This window comes from Equus caballus, chromosome 8 (genome assembly GCF_041296265.1).
Source record: "Equus caballus isolate H_3958 breed thoroughbred chromosome 8, TB-T2T, whole genome shotgun sequence".
NCBI lineage: Eukaryota > Metazoa > Chordata > Mammalia > Perissodactyla > Equidae > Equus > Equus caballus.
The window spans coordinates 5,845,102-5,866,327 of record NC_091691.1 but is presented as its reverse complement, the minus strand read 5'-3'; the positions used below and the strand labels follow the sequence as shown (position 1 = coordinate 5,866,327).

General features: G+C 38.4%; 2 protein-coding genes and 1 long non-coding RNA gene across 12 annotated transcripts in view; 2 read left to right on the top strand and 1 right to left on the bottom strand.

The window, feature by feature from the left end:
* Positions 1-5,958, top strand: part of LOC102148363 (uncharacterized) — a 72,870-nt gene extending 66,912 nt beyond the window's left edge. For 4 of the 6 annotated variants that reach the window (XR_011441706.1, XR_011441702.1, XR_011441701.1 and 1 more), the window contains 3 exons: positions 1,456-1,552; positions 5,274-5,451; positions 5,768-5,958. This is a non-coding gene — a long non-coding RNA (uncharacterized lncRNA). Of the gene's footprint in view, positions 1-1,455; positions 1,553-5,273; positions 5,452-5,684 lie in introns of all 6 variants that reach the window. The other 2 variants (XR_011441704.1, XR_011441705.1) reach the window with 1 other exon arrangement.
* The window catches only part of LOC100060608 (immunoglobulin lambda variable 1-40), a 765,973-nt gene that overhangs the window by 162,777 nt on the left and 581,970 nt on the right, over positions 1-21,226 (top strand). The gene's annotated exons all lie outside the window — the stretch shown is intronic.
* Positions 7,966-21,226, bottom strand: part of ZNF280B (zinc finger protein 280B) — a 21,605-nt gene continuing 8,344 nt past the window's right edge. For 2 of the 3 annotated variants that reach the window (XM_070276131.1, XM_070276133.1), the window contains one exon: positions 7,966-12,444. In XM_070276131.1, coding sequence (XP_070132232.1) covers positions 10,752-12,380 — 1,629 coding nt within the window. In that variant the 5' untranslated portion in view covers positions 12,381-12,444 and the 3' untranslated portion in view covers positions 7,966-10,751. Of the gene's footprint in view, positions 12,445-14,275; positions 14,347-21,226 lie in introns of all 3 variants that reach the window. The other variant, XM_070276132.1, reaches the window with a different exon arrangement.

Genomic DNA, 21,226 nt, shown 5'->3' with positions numbered 1-21,226 from the left:
ACTACTTCTATTCATATAACAATAGTTATTTCCTTTGTAAAAACTCCTAAATTTCTGTCTCAAAACAAGTATGCAAAATTTTGTGCAGATCTCATTCTCTTACCACAGAGCTATGGGTAGAAATTAAATGCAAATGATAAAAATAAATTATAATAAATAATAAGCACCTCTCAGATTTTTCAAGTCACAAATTAAGTCCTTTCCTGCTTTGTACTTAAAGTTGAAATCCCTCCAAAGTGCAGAAAGCTTCATCAATCCTCTCTAGGATGCCTTTTTTACTGACGTGGCCAACTGACTTGCTGACAGCAGCATGTCTGCTAAAACAGAAGGGCCTATAATCCCCAAACCAGGATTTCACACTCACGCACAGCAAAAGCTACTTAGGCAAAGTACTTACACAAAGCTTCATCACAGGCTCTGGTGTCTCCTATCAATGAATAGCACTAGGAGGCACAGTGGACCTAAATCAGGACAGTTTGTGCTTCTCACCTTTTAAATGCTCCATATTTCCCTTTCCTGTCTAGGTCCCCCAGAGCCTAACGTCTGTACTGGACTGGCATAGTCAGTTTTGGGTTATGAGTCTGTATTTTCTATTTAAAATTCTCTAAAGTAAATTATTAAAATAATTATCATTTTAAACCAGAGTTTCATTCAATTTGATAGTCAAAGTTAATAACTTCAAGTCAGATGGCCATGAATATAATTTCTTTTGTCATTCAAAATATTGAGATTAACAATTAAGACCAAGTAACACCGAAACTGAAACACAGACAAGGCAGTGGATTGTCAACAATAATTACAGAAAGAAGTACAAATGGCAATGAGCAAGGAAGAAATAAGCAATGAGTGTGGGTTGGTCTGAGAAATACAGTAGAAATGTCAAAAAAAAACACCAAAAAACCTTAAGCGTAATTCATTAAATGAATGAGAGGCGTACCACACATGCTTGGCCCAAAGAAGCCACAAAGGGGTGCTGTGGATCTCCTCAGAGGCCTGGAGGAAGTTTCAAGTGGTTCAATTTACTGGATCCTGGACACTTGTTCACTGGTCCTCCTGAGAGGTTACAGCAGCTGTTTCCTCCCACAGGGCAAACCAAGAGCTCACAGGCACCCCAGGCCTCCCATGGACAATGGAGCTGCTTCCTGGGCCAAGGGTCCAGAATTGGGGAGGGAAAGGGGTAGTTAATGGCTGATGTTTAAGGGCTTAGATTTGTCCAATGTATCACAAACACTCAACCTTTAGCGAGAGAGGTGAGGTAGTATTATAAAAGACTCATCAGACGGTCCAACACTAGCTGTGGATTCAGCGGGTCCTTGGAACATGTGCACCATGGCCTTGACTCCTCTCCTTCTCCTTCACTGTCTAGGTTCATGGAAATTTCAGAGACCAGTCTTTGAAGTGATTCCCTGTGTCTTCCTCCTCATTCCTAATGGGTGTCTGTGTTTTTTCTTTCAGGGGCCTGTTCTCAGACTATGCTTACACAGGAGTCCTAACTGACCAGGAAGGACAGTCGCTCTCACCTGCAGTTCCAGCACTGGAATGGTCACCAAGGGTAACTATCCATAATTGAGCCAGAGGAAGCCTGACCAAGTTCCAAGGACATTGATTTATAACACAAAATACAGACACTCACAGACCTGTGCTCGCTTCTCAGTCTCCTCCTGGGGGCAAAGTACCCTCACCATCTCAGGGGCACAGCCTGAGGACGAGACTGAGCACTAATGTTTGCTGGCATATCCAGGTGCTGGGTACAGTGAGAGACCCAGATGAGTAATGGAGGCATGAATGTGCCCAGGGTGAGCCTGGGTCCACATACGATCACCTAAATTGGGTATCAAATGGATAGACATTTTAACTCTCAAGGCCAGGTAACGTTAGCCATTCAGAGAAGAAAAAAAGTCAAGGGAAGGAGGCTAAAATGATTCAGTGAATGTTTTTGGAGAAGAAGGGTTTAGGAAAAACAGAAGCCAAATATTTTATCAATCCAAAGGGAATAGAATCTGTACTAGATGAATAATTTATAAAATATTTTTTCCAAAGAAAGTATCTCTTACAGATGTACTTCAGACTGCTAGTAGCAATGAAAACAAGCTCCTCGTTTTATATAAGTAAAGTTTTCAGAACAATGCAAGTTCACTGCATAAAATCTGGAAGTATTTTTTTTAAGGAGTGCTTTTTTCCTATCATTTAAAGATCAAAATAGTTCAAAAGTTGGATTACTAAGGAAGTTACTATTTTAGTCTTTTTCCCTTCACATATTTTCTCCATAGTTCAGATCACAATGTATACACAAATCTGTATCTTGCTAGTTTTACTTCATAGTACTGTAATCTCTGTAAAATATATATGTATATAATATGCAGCTATTAAACGGGAAGTACCAAAATGTTCAGTTTTCGAGCATTTAAATTATTTCCACTTTCTAGAAGTACAAACTAAAACCTTCAATTTTCCTATATGCTAAATTTTTTATACTAAACATTCATTCTGTGCATTTTTATTGAATTTGTAAAAGCTATCTATGAAAGATATATTGATTTTAATTAATATTTTGAAATAACTTTCAGAAAGGTTTATACAAATTGACTTTCCTTTCATCATACTCTCACTGATGTAGACATAATTCCTAGAATATTCATCAATAAGATACCACGGTTTTAATTTCCATTTCTATGTTTGCTATTGAGATTGAGAATTTCGTATTTATTTATTGACTAGGTGTAATTATTTACAAAATAGCCAGGTTTTTCCTTACAACAATTTTATAATAGTGTGTTAGAGATTTTTCTTAGTAATCTCTAGAAACACTTCAGAAAAGATTTTTTAAATTATTCCTTTCAAATTTTAGGCAATGATTTTGTCAGTTTATATGCCATAAAACATTGTGAGCATGTTACACTGTCAAAACAAATAAGGCAAGATGAAGAAAACTGTGTATAATATAAATCCGTTATCTAAAAAAAATAGAAAAAATAAATTATCTGAAAGACTAAAAATGAATCTGAGGAGAGTTATACTTTTTGATTTTGAACAATGTGAATATAATACGTATTCAAAGTTTTTAAATTAATGTACTTACGTCCAAAAGAATCTCATCTCAGACTGGTCAGCGTCAGCCACAGTGGCAAACTAGAGAGTGGGAAAGTAACACCCTGACCATTAACTCAGTTTTACCTGCATTCCTTGTAGAGTATCATAGAAATGTCTAAGGTTCCATTCTCCCTGTGGTAGCCTCCAAGATGGCCCCCTAGTATTCCCCACCCCCTGCCTGGTTCCAGCTCATATATGGTCCACTTATATATTATACCATGGCTGGTCTGTCTAACTAATAGCATACAACAGAAGTGATGGTATTTCACTTCCAAGGCTAGGATGCAGCTTCTTTCTTACTCTCTCTTGGATCATTCACTCTGCCAGAAGCCAGCTGACATGTCATGAAGAACATGTGACAAGGAACTGAGGCTTTCTGCCAACAGCCATGTAAGTTTAGCAGCTGATTGTCTTAGTTCATTCAAGCTGTTATATAACAAAACACCACAGATTAGGTAGTTTATAAAACAACAGAAATTTATTACTCACAGTTCTGGAGGCTGGAAGTCCAAGATCAGGGTGCCAGCATGGTTGGGTGAGGGACCTCTTCCAAGTCACAGATTTCTCATTGTATCGTCACATGGTGGAAGAGGCTAGGGAGCTCCATGGAATGAATCTCTTTTACAAAAACACTAATCCCACTCATGAGGCTCCACTCTCATGACTTAATCACCTCCCAAAGGCCCCAACTACTATAACATCACCTTTGGCGGTTAGGATTTCCACATGAATTTGGGGGGGACACAAACATTCAGGCCACAGCAAGATCCTGCAGCCCCAGTCAAGCCTCTAGATGACTGTAACTCCAGTCAACAGCTTAATTACCACCTCCTGAAAGCAGCTAAGCCAGAACCACTCAGCTAGGCCAATTCCAAATTCCTGACTCTTGAAAAACATAAAATAATACATTTATTATTTTAAACTGATAAATTTGAGGTAATACTTTATACAGCAAGCGATCACAAATACCTAAAATATGGGAGCGCTTTGGAACCAGGCAAAAGCTGGAAGGACTTTGAGGAGAGTGTTAGTGCAAGCCTTAGTAAAACAAAAACAAAAACAAAAACAAAACACCTTGAGAAGGATATGGTGTGCCTTAAAAGGAAGTGAGGAACATTTTATTAAAAAACTGAGAAAGGGATTATATAGTGGCAGAAAGTGTAGTAACGGTATCACCTGCAGTTACATAAAAAGTAGAAAATGTATCTAATCTACTGAAAGTAGCAAATGTACCTAATTAACTGAGTCATCTAGCTAAGAAGATTCCCACCTGAAAGCACTTTCAAGAAGTTTCTTGCTGTTGCTTATAGTACAATGTGAAAGAAAATAAAAAAGCTAATAAAAAAGAACTGTTAAGCAAAAAAGAAGCCAGAACTTGCTGGTTTTGAAATTTTCTAGTCTCTTCATATGGCAAAATATGCTAAAATTAACGGCTACCAAGCAAAGAACATATCCAGGGCGGTGAAGAAAAGTGGTCTAAAGATGAGTGTGACTATAAAATTCTTTGTTAAGGCTCAGAAAGATCAAAAGTGGTGATTCAGAGTACCATTCAGTCGGGCCAAGGCTCTCTAAAGAGTATAAGTGTGTGCCTGAGAGACCATCTCACACAACAGGGCTTCTAGGAAGCTTAAGGGTGTTTGTCCCTTAGCTATCTTAGCAGGAAACCAAGACAGAGACGGCCTTATCTTGAAGAGATGTGTGGTTGTGGCTTTGGAGTGGTCTTCTTTGGTGTGCACACCAGTAAGATTAACAGGAGACACACTAAGTTTTTAGGAGAATATATTTGAAGAAATGCCACCAGCTTGGACTGAACGACCAGAGCCAGCACAAAATGAAAAGAGAACTTTGGACTTCTACCTTCTACAAGCAGAGAGCAGGCTGAGAAAACTCTTTAGCTATAACTATGTGCTACCTTTCAAAAAAAAAAAAAAGAAAAACAACAAAAAGCAGAATCATGAACCCAGAGATCAAAGTCAAGAGAATTTCCAGGCCTTGAGTGCTACTCAGTGAATTGCCAACATGTACCTGGTGGGATTTCAGAACTGCCACTGACTAAATGACTCATCTCCCTTCCCCCTTCCCCCTTTTTGAACAGGGGTGTCATGAAGATTATCCTATGTCTGTCCCACTGTACGTTGGGTGTGGATGTAGGCTGGCAGGTAACTCATCTCTTTTGTTCATAGGTCTTCAAATCTAAAGGAACTGTACTTGACATACTACACATAAGCACCACCACCCAAGGACCCTGATTCACATCTGGACCTGCTTTAAATGATGAGATTCTGGACTTCATGTTAATGCTGTAATGGATGAAACTTTCGGAGGTCTTGGGAGGAGGTGATTGCATTTTGCACATAGGAGGTATGTAAATAATTTTCGGCTAGAGTATGTACCCCGATGGTTTTAAATTACGTTCACAAATTCTTCCCTTCAAAGATGGAGCTTAGTTACCTTCCCCGTGATACGTGGGCTGGATTTAGTGGCTCACTTCTAATGAACAGAATATTGTGGAAACGAAAGACTGAAATGTCTGAGACTAGGTCACAAAAGGCATTGCAGCATCCTTGCTCACTCTATTGCATCACTCCCTCTAGAAGCGAGCTAGTCACGTCTCAAGAACACTTGGGTAGACCAGTAGAGAGGCCCACAGGGAGGAACTGAGGCTTTCTCCCAACAGCCAGCAAAGAACTGGAGTTTTCCTGTCAAGCCAAGTAAGCAAGCCACCTTGGAAGCAAATCCTCCAGAACCAGTTAAGCCTTCAGGTAACTGCAACCTCATGACACCCTGAGCCAGAACAACCCTATGTTGCTTCTGCATTCCCAACTCCCAGAAACTGTGTGAGATAATAAATGCTTTTATAAGCTGTTAGTTTTGTGGTAATTTGTTATGCAACAAAAGGTAACTAAAATATTACCAACCTTGGGCTGTCTTCAGTGGTGGTTCTGGCCGTTTTACTTCAGTTTTAGCAAGAAACCTGCTGGGTCAGTTTAGGGAAAATCCCCCACCCTTGATATCTGATCAAATTCCTTATGCCCATCCTCGATATCTTATCACTCCAGCCCATCCTCAGCAATAGTCCTGTCAACTCGGTTTAGCCAGAGTCCACCTTACTGTTGATGTTTCCTCTTAGTAATTTTCCACCCACTGACACTCACCCTGCTTCCTTGGTTACAAATCCCAATTTTGTCCTTGCTGGAGTCAGTTAGATTTAAACTCAGCATCTCTCCCCTGTTAGAAAACTCCATTGTAGTAGTCCCCCCTTGAATAAAGTTTTCCTTACCATCTTTAACAAGCATCATGAAACTTTAACATTTCCAAGTTTTGTCACCAGGAATTACTTTCAAATGAGTATTTTCATACCTCTACCTTATAAACTATATTTATTTTGAAGGAACAGATTTCCAGAATTAAAATATTTCATATTTTTACCAAACAGAAAATACCCCCCCCTTTAATAATCCATGTAGTAATCTGAAAAGGATGTGTATATAAATACATGTCATATACACACATACCCTCAGAGCTCCAAGGATGTAATTATAGTAAACTATAAATTAAGACTAAAACATTTAGCCTGCAGATTTTTAAATCTTTGGAATTAACTTACCAGAAAAAGAGAGAATGAAAACTTAAATAAAAATGAAAATATGCATCAAAATATTTAAGATTCAGAGAAAGCTGTAAACAAAGGTAGGCAAAGTCTTAAATCTTTTATTAATGAGAAAAAATATTTTAAAATAAAAGGTTATGGGGCACAGCAGTTAAGTTCACACATTCTGCTTCGGCGGCCCAGGGTTCACTGGTTCAGAACCCCAGTGCACACCTATACATCACCTGGCAAGCCATGCTGTGGGAGGCGTCCCATATATAAAATGGAGAAAGATGGGCAAGGATGTTGGCTCAGGGCCAGTCTTCCTCAGCAAAAAGAGGAGGATTGGCGGCAGATGTTAGCTCAGGGCTAATCTTCCTCAAAAAAATAAAAAAATAAAAGGTTATAAAAAAAATCCTAAAGAAAGTAGAAGGTATATAATGAATCAAGACAAAAATAGAGAACAAAAACAAAACCAGTTGGGATAATAAATCAAGGGTTGCTTCTTGGAAAAAGTAAATCAGAAACATTGACAAAATTGTGACAAATCATATGAGGGGAAGAGGAAATACATTTCAATATTAGAAATGAGAAAGGGAATGAGATTGTTAGCAGAGAGGATAATATTCAACCCCACGTGGAACTATTTTTGCGTCAGGAAAGGAAAGTTTCTAATAGAAAAGTTGTGAATGCAGCCAAGAAAAACTTTGAGTAAGGAAAGAGCATGACTGTCTCAAAAGATGTTGTAAACTATCCAATAAAACTAAACAATTCTCTTTAAAGATTCTAAAGACAAATAGAAATTCACTAACCAATATACTCATTACCTTTAATGATAAAGCATTTCTCATTAAAACCAACAACCCACTTACATATATTGTTTAGAAGTTCTGGCCAATGCAATAAGATTAAAAATAAACACAACTGGCAGGAAGGCAAAGAGTTTGCATAGTGGTACTAAATAAAAATTAGATAAAACTAAAAATATTCCATGTTATTGGTGAAAAGACAATATAGCAAAAACGTTTTTTCAAAAAACATTTTATTACTATAATTGCTATTTTACTTACAGTTTTTGGCAACATTAATAAAATAATAAATTTCATCTGAAAGAACAAGCAAGCAAAATAGACAAGGGAATTCACAAGGGCAATAACAAAATAGTAATCTTGACAGATATTCAATATATTTGTAAACAAAACAAAGTGACATTGCTTTAAAAAAATAGAGAGGTATCAATAGAAAAACAGAGAAAGCTCCTGAAAGAACTCAATTCACTATATTAATTTTCTTTTGGTTGCAGGCACAGAAATTAACTCAAGCTAGCTCATAAGGGAGATGCAAAGCCCTTGATGATTCTCTCTTCCCAGCTTTTTGTGAAAAGCTAGGAAATTTAACTAGATTGGAAAGGGGGAGAAAGGAATGGGGAGACTTAAAGTGCTTTTGAGGAGGGAGCAAAAAAAGGAGAGGGAGTGGAGATTTCATTATCAGTGTCATGTTAAAAATACTCATGAAGTTCAATAAACCAAAGGAAGTGTCAGTAAGCGAGGTAGCAAGCCATGCAGGCCTAGGAGAAGAGCATTCTAAGAACGAGAGGTGCAGTTGCAAAGTCATTTGATCAGGAAGAAATGTGATTTGCTTGATGAAAAGCAAGGCCAGTGTGTCAAAAATAGTGCAACAGCAAGGAAAATGATACAGCAGAACAGCAGAAAACGGAAGAGAGAGGAGGTAGACAGGGGGTCATATCACTGGAACCTGTAGTTGGCAATAAATAACAATTTGCACTCCTTAGGAGCATACATTAGCGAAACAGCAAACAATAACAGTGTTGATGATAATAAGCAACCACAAAAACACAAAACCACAACATTTCATATTTTTACTATAGAAACGGAATAAGGGAGATAAATATGCAGAAGTATACAGATCTATTTATACAAAAAAAGTTTCCACCTGAGACCAGAACCAGTGGAAAACACACACACACATTCTCTCTCTCCACCTAAAGAAAGGGGTTCAGGCTAAATTTTAGCAAAGTGCCTTGGCCCAAGCAAACTAACTGGAAAAGTCTGGTAAAAGATTCAAAGTGCAAATGAATCAATCAAGCATTGAACAAATAAACACAACAGAAACTACACTCAAGGAATCATCTAATACACGGACAATATACTCACAACTACCTTGTTGTCTGTAGTCTTTCCTCCTGAATACTGAAAGAGATGCTAAGCCCTCTTCACAGCTTTTTGTGCAAGCTTAGGGAATTTAACTAGACTGAGGAGGGGAGAAAGGAGTGAAGAGAGATAAGGCGCCTTTAAGAAGGAAGAGAAAGCAAGGGAACAAAGGAGAGATTTCTCCTGGCTTAGGTCTACAGCCAAGATCCCAGATTCCTTGAGTGGTGCACAGAGGCTACAAGGTACGTGGCTCAAAGGTGGAGGACACATGGCACTAGAAAATAGGGAGTGAGACTTAACCTTGGGAACTCATAGAAGCAGCCAAGGCCGCTGATGTTCAGGAACCGATACTCAGAGGGTACTCCACAGTTCTTTGAAAGAGCCTTGGAGATGGCAAGGGAAAAAAAATTCCTCCATAGTTATCATCACAGATTAGGTAGTTCAACAGATGAGATGAAAGATAGTAACTCTTAAGACCTAATACTTAGTGAAATAAATTGGATGTTTCCTGCACATAAGAGTATGTCAAGTGAGACTCAAACTCAGTATTAGTTTAATAAAATGGAAAATTATATACACAACAAGAGGGTAACTGTTACAAACATCATGAATTCATGTGCAAGGAAAGATACAAAATTGCAAACCTCACATGTTCAATTAGGGTAAAATAGATGTACTTGGAAAAATATAAGGAAAAGCCCTACACCGGGTTTAATTTCAGTCAGTCACTCTGGGCTACTTTTATCCATTGTACCTACTCTTCCTGGACAATGCCATTCCTGCTTAACAGTAAGAGAACTAAATTTAGCCCAGTCCATGAACTGGACAGATACCATCTGTTTATCCTTTTTCAGTTAAAACTATGGACCCAGGACAGTTCAAAATATGGATGTCAGCGCTTCTTTCCCTTGGGAAACTTTACTTGCTTTACTGCTGTAGCTAAGAGAGATAATACGGCTAGTTCATTCTGACTAAAGGCCAGTCAGAAGGGAGAGGGGAGGGAACAAACTGAATTCCTCTTTGGATCACTCAACAGGAGGTGCACTGGCATCAGCCCCATTATATTAATTACCTCCGCTTCTCCATGTGAAGCCAATGATACACCGTGGTTGATTGGTGTCTGAAAGGGCCCCTCGCCAAACATAAGCATTTTATTTTAATGGTTTTGCTTCTTTGGATGTTCTTGGGCTAGGTAAAGACACTCTGGAGACAGTATTCCTTCTGCCTTGGCTCCGAGACTGGAGTGAATATGTGCCTCTCCCTCATATGAGACAAGGAGCCACCACTCTACATTGACTAACCTCCCAGTCTGGTTCCCATTCATGCCACAGCTTTCAGAGCCATGTTATTCTACACCAACACAAATGAGGCACTTCTGGGAGTTTAGCAGCAAACAGGACCATGCCATAGCAATGCTATTCCAGTCTGACTAGAGCTGATATTGAAATCTTCAAGGCATGGAAAAAGTTGAAAATAAAGTACTTAAAAAACTCTACGGATTCTATACATAGAAGAGCTTTCAAGTGACAAGAAACAGCAAAATAATAAATAGGTTTCCATTCTTTCTCTCTCCACACACACTCACACACACACAGCTTTTACGTGTTAAGCCAGATGGTCACATAAAAATCAGGTGATATATTTTTAAATAGCTCAAAATTCATAAATCAGGTAATATATTCTTAAATAACAGCTCAAAATTCATTTCATATCATTCATATTGAAACAATTCATATTGAAAAAAAATTCTAGTATTTCACGAATTTTAAAAAAACTCATAAATGATCCGTTGGTTTCACTATTTTTGATGCTAATGAATAACGTATGGTTTGTATTTTTTTGTTTTTATGGGTTTGCTGACTCTGATTGAAATACTTGCTTTAGATTTACTGAAACTAGAATTAACGGAGGTTTTTTGAACTTCTACTTTTAGACCTGGAGGGTGATGGTTCAGAATCAGATGTGCTCACAGTAACAGATGCTACTTTCACTGATCCTGGTTGAAGAGGTCCCAGTGACACTTGAATAACAACTTTTGTATCAGGAGGCAATCCTTCCAGTTGCTTAGGCTTCTTAAACATTTGATGACATTGGGTCTTGTGCTCCATTTTTTCTTTGAAAGTCAAAAACTGTAGCCGGCACTTGGAACACTGGTGAACACTCTTTTCCCAGTGTCCTCTATAATGACACATGTATGGTGTTGCAGTTTTGAAAATTTTGAGACAAAACGGACAAAGCAAATTCTTAGTGTTTTCATGGCATGTTCTGAAATGTGTTTCCACATCAGCAAAGGCCGACGATCTGTAATTGCAAACTTGGCACACATAGGGCATTTCGCCAGGCTTATGATTGTCCTTCATGTGCTGTAAGAGAACCTGATCTGTTTCAAATGACAATTCACAAATTTTACAGACAGTGGAGGGCTCCTGGGTAGTGTGCACACTTTCAATGTGACATTGCAGCTGGAAGGGAGTGGGAAACTGCCGATGGCAATGCTGGCAGGTGGTGTGGTTTTCCCAGCTGTCACCCTTCTGCTTCTCAAGTTCCAAATGGTGCTTCATATGATTCATAAACTTGACATTTTTTAGAACTTTTAAGCAGCTGAGGCATTTAAAAGTTGTGTGAGTCTTCTGTTCTGGCTGCTCGTCTCCTTTATGTTGTCCGTAGTAAAAGTCCTGAAGTAACACAATCAGATTTCCTTTCTTGGGATCAACAGTCTTGTTTTCACTTGCGAGACTCAAAAAGTCTGTTTCTTCCAGTCTATTTTCCCTAACGGGATTTACAGGCTTGAAAAGGACATTATCCTTTGGAAAAGCTGTTGAAAAAGGTGCTCCATCCTGAACATGGCTTAATGAGGTATGAACACCATTTGAGGGTGTGCTTTGCTGAGTAGTAATTGTATGAAAGATACCTGACGGGGACGAGGCTGAAGAATGTCCCCCTATGATTCCATCACTGAGTTTAGGCCTTTTGGAATTTATGCTGTTTACTTCAGAAGTGGAATGCCGCTTTGATACGCAAAGACTTTTATTCATACCTCCTACAGAAAGTGCTGCTCCTACCTGATGCTGCAACGAACTTGCGAAGGTAATCAAAGGAGAACATAACTCTGAAGAGCTATTAGGCACGACTTGTGGTGAATTATTTTTATAATTAGGTTTAGACAAAGGCTCAATAATAACAGGACTATCTGTTGATCTAGATTCAGATTCTGAAAGTGGCAAGACAGTCACTGTTTCTGATGTAGGGGTCACATGACTTACAGGCTGCAATTTGTGAGCAGTATCTTTTCTAAGGTGACCATACTTTTTTCTCCTTGAACATGAACCTGGGGTGACTCTGTTCAAAATGTTTGAAACGACTGGTTTTGAATTTGAAGTCACCCCAACAAAGATCAGCTCAGCATCTTCATGTTCCACCCCAACAAAGATCAGCTCAGCATCTTCATCATCTACTTGTTTGGTTTCTTCTATGCTCTTCTGTGGTTCTGGCTCTTGTTCTTCCTTACATAACGTACATGGTTGTTCCATTTTTTAATTTTTTTTAATTCTTGAAGGCCACAAGTCCCACTGCTTCCTTTATATGAACTGCCACCTAAGTACAAACACACTACGCATCAGTAAGTACAGAAAAATGCATTATCTTAATTCTCTCTAAAACTCTAAGGTAGTTATAAACATCCCTATTTTACAGATAAAGACACTAAGGCTCAAAAAGGATAAATGATAGCTTAAAACATAGAATTACAAGTGTATGGGACTCTAGAATCATAGCTTTGCCCAATGCTGACTATGATCTCTGCTGATAAAAAAGAAAAGAAAAGAAAAAACTCCAACTAATCATTAGGCGAAATCATACGTAAAGGACAAGTATTTTTACAAAGGCACCACTGTGCAGTGTTTAGAAACATGGGTTTTGGAGTTAGAGAAGATTAAGCTGGAATTCTAAGTCGGTCACACACCAGCTTCTTCTTTGGCAAGCTTCTAACTTTTAAATGTTTTTCTGTATCAAAGGCAAAAGTTCTTCTTTCTTAGCCTTAAGGTAATAGCTCTTTAAAAAGCACCACCTATTCAATGGCAGCTTGTTTTATGGTAGAACTGAAAGAACATCTACATTGTACATATCTCAATTGATTCATAGACACTAATTTCACAAATACTAATATAGAAAAGTACCAAATTCAAAGACGAGAGTGTACCTACACTAGTTAACAAATAGCGTCATTCAATGTCAAGTGCTTAGCACATGCCTAGCAAACTGGGAATGAACTCCCTTGATAATCTCACCCAACTCAAGGCCTTAATTATAAGCCTTCGCTGATGTCTCCTAAATTTCTCCTTCCAATCCTCACTTCCCCATGGAACTTAAATCCAACAGTGCTTCCTCCCTCAATCCACCTCAGTCTCTTCTCCACAAGGCAGGCAGAGTGATTCTGTTAAAACAAATCACATTATATCACTGCTCAGCTCAAACTCCTCCAATGGCTTTCTAGTTCACTCAGTAAAAGGCCAAGTCCTTCCAATGCCTATAAGGCCACAATTCCAACCCTACATACTGCCCTGCAGTTATCTCATACTCCTCTCCCTCATCTACTTCACTCTAACCACACTAACCTCCTTTCTATTTCTGGAACACACTAAACACTTGACCCTGCTTGGGGCCCTTGTATTTGCTGTCCCTCTAACACGACTGCTCATCATACAGATACTTGCACGGCTGGCTCCTCACACCTCTGAGGCTCTGTTCCAAGTATTCTTCTCAGAGAGGTTCTCAAATACTCCAACCAACCTCTAAATTCACATCCCCAATCTCTCTTCCCTTCTCTTTCATCTTCAAGACCTTAAAGCACCATCTAACATATTATAAACTTTATTTATCTTCTTTCCCATTCTCTATTCAGTAAAATGTAAACTCCAAAGGACAAAAACTGTCTTTTGTTCACTGCTGTATCCTCAACACAAAGAGCAGCACCTGGCACAGCATAGGAACCCAAGTATAGAATCCGTTAAATGAATAAACAATGGCTCCCAGTAATAAGAACCTTTATTTGTAGAGTACATTGCACTCCTTTAATTCCACATTTTCTATGAACTTAATGAGAACCTTGTCTATGTCAGAAATCCTGTAGGTCAAAATAAAAGACTTAAAGCTGCTAACTTTTACAAACTTTTTTTTTTAACCCACAGTAAAAAAACAAAACAACAAAAAAAATTTATGTGGAGTCTCACTACACTAACACATATAAATAATAATTGCCTTTACTACATGGAATGTGTATTCTAATACGTCCTATTTCATTTTTCTTAAATTGATCATGACCCACAAAATCAATGATGACACATCAATGGGTCACTACTAGTAGTTTGAACACATTGGTTTTAGGCTAGCAAAATGTAAGCAGTTTAAAATCCTGTTCATAACTCACCAATTTCTGAAAACATAACATCAGAATTCACTGTAGCCCAATGTGGACCCTTCAAGTCAGCATAATCCAATCTATAAAAATTAAACTGGCATCAAATACATGTCATGCACCTCTCAATTTAATTAGCATATCAGTATATAATTTTGGAACATATAGGTATTTAATCCTGAAAATGTGTGTACCAACTTGGAAGTAATTTTAAAAATAAATATAACATTAAGCATAATAAAATTATTTATTCTTTTCTTCACTTATTCTACAACTATATTTTGCTGCCCAACACTGGTCCAACACTACTAAGTACTGGGTAGAAAACAGTGAATGCATGAAGCATACAGTTTAGTGCATCATGAACAGTGACTTACAACGTTCTTAAAACTAAGATCAAGTAGATAATTAGGAGATAGGTAATGCAAGAAAACATACGAGGCAAATCTGAAAACAGTGCTCTTTGGAGTCAATGAAAATTGATTTGGTCTGTCTGTATATAACTTCAGTCACCTAACTCCAGGATGATGCCACTTAAGTCCAGTGTTTCTCAACCTAAGCACTACTGACATTTTTGGATCAGAAAATTCTTTGTTGTAGGAGGCTATCAGGTGCATTTAAGATGTTTAGCAGCACTGCTGGACTCCGCCCACTAGACACCAGTAGCAATCGTCTAGACGTCGCAATCAAAAATGTACTATGTGGGGCTGGCCCAGTGGTGTAGCGGTTAAGTTTGCATAATCCACTTAGGTGGCCTGGGATTTGCTGGTTCAGATCCTGGGCACAGACCTAGACATTGCTCACCTAGACATTGCTCATCAAGCCATGCTGTGGCAGCATCCCACATGGAAGACCTAGAAAGACTTACAACCAGGATATACAACTATGTACTGGGGGTTTGGGGAGGAAAAAGAAAAGAGGAAAATTGGCAACAGATGTTAGCTCAAGGCCAATCTTCCTCACCAAAAAGCATACCTAAAAAAAATTTTTTAAACCAAAAAAAAAATGTTCTATGGGAGCCAGTCCTGATGGCCTAGTGGTTATAGTAGCAGTGAAAGTTTTCGTGCACTCTGCTTTGGCGGCCTGGGTTCAGTTCCTGAGCATGGAAACACACCACTCGTCTGTCAGTAGCCAGGCTGTGGCAGCAGCTCACATAGAAGAACAAGAAGAACTTACAACTATACACAGCTATGTACTGGGGCTTTAGGGGAAGGGAAAGAAGAAAAAAGGAGCAAGATTGGCAACTGATGTTAGCTTAGGGCAAATCTTCCTCTGGGGGGAGGGAAAGTTCTATGGGAGAATTTCTCCCCTAATCCAACCTTCTTCTCAAGCTCACTTTCACATTTCTAGTAACTACCTTCTAGGTAATTCTGCATGTATGCTCTATCCTCTCTAAAGAAATAACTCTACATCAAAATTATTAATAATCTCCCTGAAATCATAAAAACCAGAATAAAATTTAAAAATAAAAAATTTTGAAAATAAAATATAAATCCTAATTTGACAACTAATATGACCATCAGAATTACCTAAGGATGGATTTTTAAAGCCTAGAAAAGTTTATGATTTACCTAAAGGTAAATGTAGGGTCTGGAGACAGTCTTAGCATCAAAATGCATGATTCTTGAATTCTAGTTCTGTGTTCTTACCATGAGAACTCTGACTTAATGCATGCCTATTTCCGATGACGGTGCTATTGACTACTTAGTCTCTAAGGATCAAAGAGCCTCATTGGATTTGTTTTTATTCTCCTATCTTATAAAAGCTGTACAAACCTCCCATCAAATTAGTCACAGACACTTATAAGTGATTCTAAATAACTTTTCAGAGCATTAGTCATTCTAACTACCTTTCATTTCCATTCCTGTTAAAGCACCTCCCCCCAACTTCTAGGTGTAGGACAGTTACTTCATGTTTGTACATCTGTACTACACTCCAAATTGTTGTCTTGTCTCTCCGTTCTTCAAAATACATGCATGACACCACTATATGAATCTTAAAACACCACTGTAATTGTATGACTCCTCTATTCCTAAATGTTAAATGATCCCTCCAATTCTAGAGAATACATTTTAGGTTATGCTATGGACTAAACTGTGTCCTCCCAAAATCTGTCTGTTGAAGCCCTATCTCCCAATGTGATGGTATTTGGAGATGGGGCCTTTGGGAAGTAATCTGGTTTAGATAAGGTCACAAGGGTGGGGCTCTTAAGATGGGATTAGTGTCAAGAAGAGATATTAGAGATCTTGCTTCCTCCCTATACCACCCCCTAATCATGCCCTATGTGAGGACACAGCAAGAGGGTGGCTGCCTGCAAGCCAGGAAGGGAACCCTCACTGGGAAACCAAATCAGCTGGCACCTTCAGCTTGGACTTTCCAGCCTCCAAAACTATGAGAAATAAATTCCTGTTGTTTAACAAAAATAAAAACAAACTGGGTTATTGGAATAACACTGCTGGACTTTGACCCAACTGATCTTGGTAAGATTTTTAGCTGTTGATCATACTGATTAACTTTCCATCCAACCAATCACTCAACATGAAAAATGAGTAGAAAAAAAATCAGATATAAAGCAAGTATGTTAATGAGCCGTCCATTTGTAACAAGAGTAACATTAGACTGTGGGAGTTTTCTTATCACTTCTCCTCCCATGTCCTTATTTTCTACAATTTAACAGAATCTTGAGACATTGGGGTGGAGAGGCTAGACATGCCAAGACCTACTAGATCTAAGGAATCAGTCCTGAAAAATCACTTCATAATCCCCACCAGGGAAGTTCTCAAGAGCTGTGAGAGCAGCCAAACAGGTTTCTGTCCAAAGATCGCTGAGACAGCAGTGGGGGATGACCTGCATCCCAGGTTATTCCTGTGCATTTAAACAAACGCCCATTTAAAGGTCTTTGCTATAGCCACACATCAGCTTTTTTTCAAGCATCAGTTCTTTTTTTTTGTTTTTTTCTACTGAGGAAGATTCACCCTGAGCTAACATCTGTGCCAATCTTCCTCTATTTTGTATGCAGGTCACCACCACAGCATGGATGACAGGTAATGTAGGTCCACCCAGGATTTGAACCTGCAAATCTGGGCCGCTGAAGCGGAGCATACCAAACTGAACACTAGTACGCCACCAGGCCAGCCCTCTCGAGTAACTTCCCGAAATTAGCCACCAGGACTCCTTTGGTACCCATCCTCACCATCTTCCCTTGCCCTTGACTCTTTTCAGCCCACTACCACTCCTCTAAATTCCTGTCCCAACTCCCTCACTCTCTCCCTACTCACAGCACTGGTGTCCTTCCTCACTACTCTTCCTCCCCTCTCCTGCATTAACCCCACATATTTGCTACTTTAGAATTTAATGCCCATTAAAAACAGATCCTTGGGGAAAATGTGAGCTTTAAGGGATGCTTAAAACTGCAGTAAACATTTGCATTCCATCCAAGGGCAACTAATTAAAACAAAAATAATATTTTCAAACATATTTTTTAACAAATATTTTTTCATAAATAAGCTCAGGGTGGTAGAGGAGTGCAAAAATAGGGTCTAACCTGGCCTAAGAGTCTAGGAGGGGAACAACTTTTAAACCAAGGTCATTCTTTGTCAAAAGACATGACTATTTCCACAGAATGGACCAAGAGAAAAATCGAGGTTTTACAAGAGACTCTCACAACCATTCCCACTCTTGCTCTCTGAACTCTTCTCCCACTACGATACAGTCACTAACTCCAATCCAGCTACAGTGGCTTCCTTGCTGCTCCCTCCGAGTCTACAACTGAAACTCTTTTCTCACAGTTATCCCCAGGGCTAACACTTCTATGTCCTTCAAGTCCACGTCAAACCCAACCTTACTAACTTACTCTGACTATCCTATCCAAAATTACAACACACCTACCTAGCCAACATTTGACTCTGCTCTATTATATTTTTCCTAATTTCATAACATCACCTTTTCTTCTATCACCTTCCACATAATAAATACATAAAGAGAATGCATGCATTTACTCTATGTACTACCTTTATTCCTCCACTGGACTGTCAGTTCTTTCCACTGGAGAAGTTCTATTTTTCAGTTTGTTTTGTTTGTTTTTGTCTGTTTTGTTCACTGATTTCTCCCAAGTGCCTAGAGCAGTTCTGGTACACACTAAGCACTCCAATATTTATTAAAGGAAAACAATTATCTAGAACAAGTTAGAAATAAACTCAACAAAGTAAGGTGGGCTGAGGGAAGTGGTAGGAAATGTTCAAACCTGAGAAACAGCCAATTTTCTTCAAGCCTGGGAGCCACCAAAGTGTACTGTTAGAGCAAATGTGAGAGCCCTGCAATCCCGGGATTCAGGAGAATGACTATGGCCAGATCTCATCATGGGAACTGATAATTTGGGGAATCCTTTTCTCAGGAAAGTATGGTTCGAGTCCTACATGGGATCTTCTCCCAGAAAAGAATGAAATCCAGCCAGTTTCCCTTTTCCTTCCTTTCCTCCCAAGAGCAGCATCATAGAAGAATCCACAAAGGAGATATCAGCAGGGTGGCAGTTCAACATAAAACTGGCCTGTTAGTTCAGAGGCAAGTTCTTTCACTAAGGCTGAGTGTTTGGAAAGGGTGTGGAAGTATCAGGCAAGAGGTGAACGATTTAAAGAGGCATTGTGCAGGACAACAAAACAGACGACTAAAAAAACCATGACAGTGTCAATTTGTTAAATGCCAGCAACAAGGTGAGGTCAGAAGGAATGTTGGAACAAAGAACTCCAAATATCCATCCATTCCTTTAGAAAAGCAAAGAGAACACCAGAAAAAAAATTCTCAAAATCAAGTTTTTCAGATCCTGAAGTTAACAAAAAAGCTTGCAAAAATCAGTGGATTTTTGTGGAAAACAGTTCGGCAGTTGTTTAAAAACTTAAACACAGAATTATGCTATGGCCGCACAAATCCACTTCTAGGTAATACATCCAAAATAACTGAAAACAGGTACTCAAACAACACATGTAATGTACATGCATATTTATGCAGCACTATTCACAATAACCTAAAGGTGGAAATAAATGTCCAATGGATGAATGGATAAACAAACTGTGGTACATACATACACTGGAATATTATCCAACCATAAAATGAATGAAAGCACCTCCATGTTCACTGCAGCATTATTTGCATCAGTACTGATATATGCTACAACCTGGATAAACCCTGAAAACATGCAAAGTGAAAGAAGCAAGACAGAAAATGTCAAATATTGTATGTCTTCATCTAAAGGAAATATCCAGAATACTTAAATTCATAGACTCTAAACACAGGTTGGTGGCTGCCAAGGGAGAGGGGTGGGGAAATGCAGAGAAACTGCTTAATGGGTAAAGGGTTTTACTTTGGAATGAGGAAGATGTTGTGGAACTAGCAAGAGGCAGCAGCTGTACAACATCATGAATGCTCTAAATACCAGTGAATTATTCACTTTTAAATGACTGATTTTGCTATGTGAATTTCACCTAAATATATATATATATATTTTTTTTTTTTGAGGAAGATTAGCCCTGAGCTAACATCTGCTGCAAATCTTCCTCTTTTTTTTTTTTCAACTGAGGAAGACTAGCCCTGAACTAACAGCCATGCCCATCTTCCTCTACTTTATATGTGGCACACGTCCTGCCACAGCATGACTTGCCAAGCACTGCCATGTCCACACCCGGGATCCGAACCGGCGAACCCCAGGCTGCCGAAGCAGAATGTGCGAACTTATCCGCTGCACCACCAAGCTGGCCCCTAAATATATTATTTTAAAAAATAAAGAAGGGATATTACTACCAAACATATAGAAATAAAAAAAAATTGAAGGGAATACTAATTCTATTCCAACAAATTAGATAAACTAGATGAAAGGGACAAATTCCTAGAAAGACATAAACTACCAAACCGACTCAAGAAAAAAAAAAACAGAAAATATGAATAGATCCAAAACAAATAAGGAGATTAAATTAGTAATAAAAAAACAATCCCAAAAGAGAAACCCAAGATCAGATGACTACCCTGGTGAATTCTGTCAAAATGATTAAAGAGTAATTAACACCAATTCTTTATCAACTCTTCCAAAAATTATAAGAGGAGAGAAAACTTTCCAGCTCGTTCTATGAGGCCAGTATTACTTTGATACTGAAACCAGACAAAGACGTAACAAACACACAGAAAAGAAAACTATAAACCAATATCTTTTATGAATGCAGAGGCAAAAATCCTCAACAAAATACTGGCAAACAAAACCCAACAATGTATAAAAAGGATTATACACCGTGACCAAGTGGGATTTATGTAAGATATGCAAAGTTGGTTCATTATATGAAAATCAATCAACATTATACCATGTTAATGGAATAAAGGACAAAATACATCTGCCTACAGAAAAAGCATCTGACAAAATCTAACATCCTTTCATGATTAAAAAAAAAAAAAACACTAAACAATTAGGAACAGAAGGGAACCATCTCAATCAAACAGAGGGCATCGGAAAAAGACCCACAGTAGCATCATACTTAATCATGAAAGACTGAAAGCTTTCCCTCTAAGATCAGAAACAAGACAAAGATATCCACTTCCACCACTTTGATTCAGCATTATACTGGAGGTTCTTATAACCAGGGTGATCAGGTAAAAAAGTATTTGGATTGGACACAAAGAAAGAAGCAGAACTATACAGAGAGGACATGATTTTGTATACAGAAGATCCTAAAGAATCCACAAACAAGTATTAGAACTAACAAACAAATTCAACAAGGTTGCAGAATACAAGATCAACATAAAAAAAAATCCTATTTCTATATACTAGCAATAAACACTGTGAAAATGAAATTAAGTGAACTATTGAACTTACACTATCATTAAAAAGAACAAAATACTTAGGAATAAATTTAGCAAAAGAAATGCAAGACTTTTATACTGAAAACACTGAACTATATTGAATACACTGTTGAAGCTATTAAA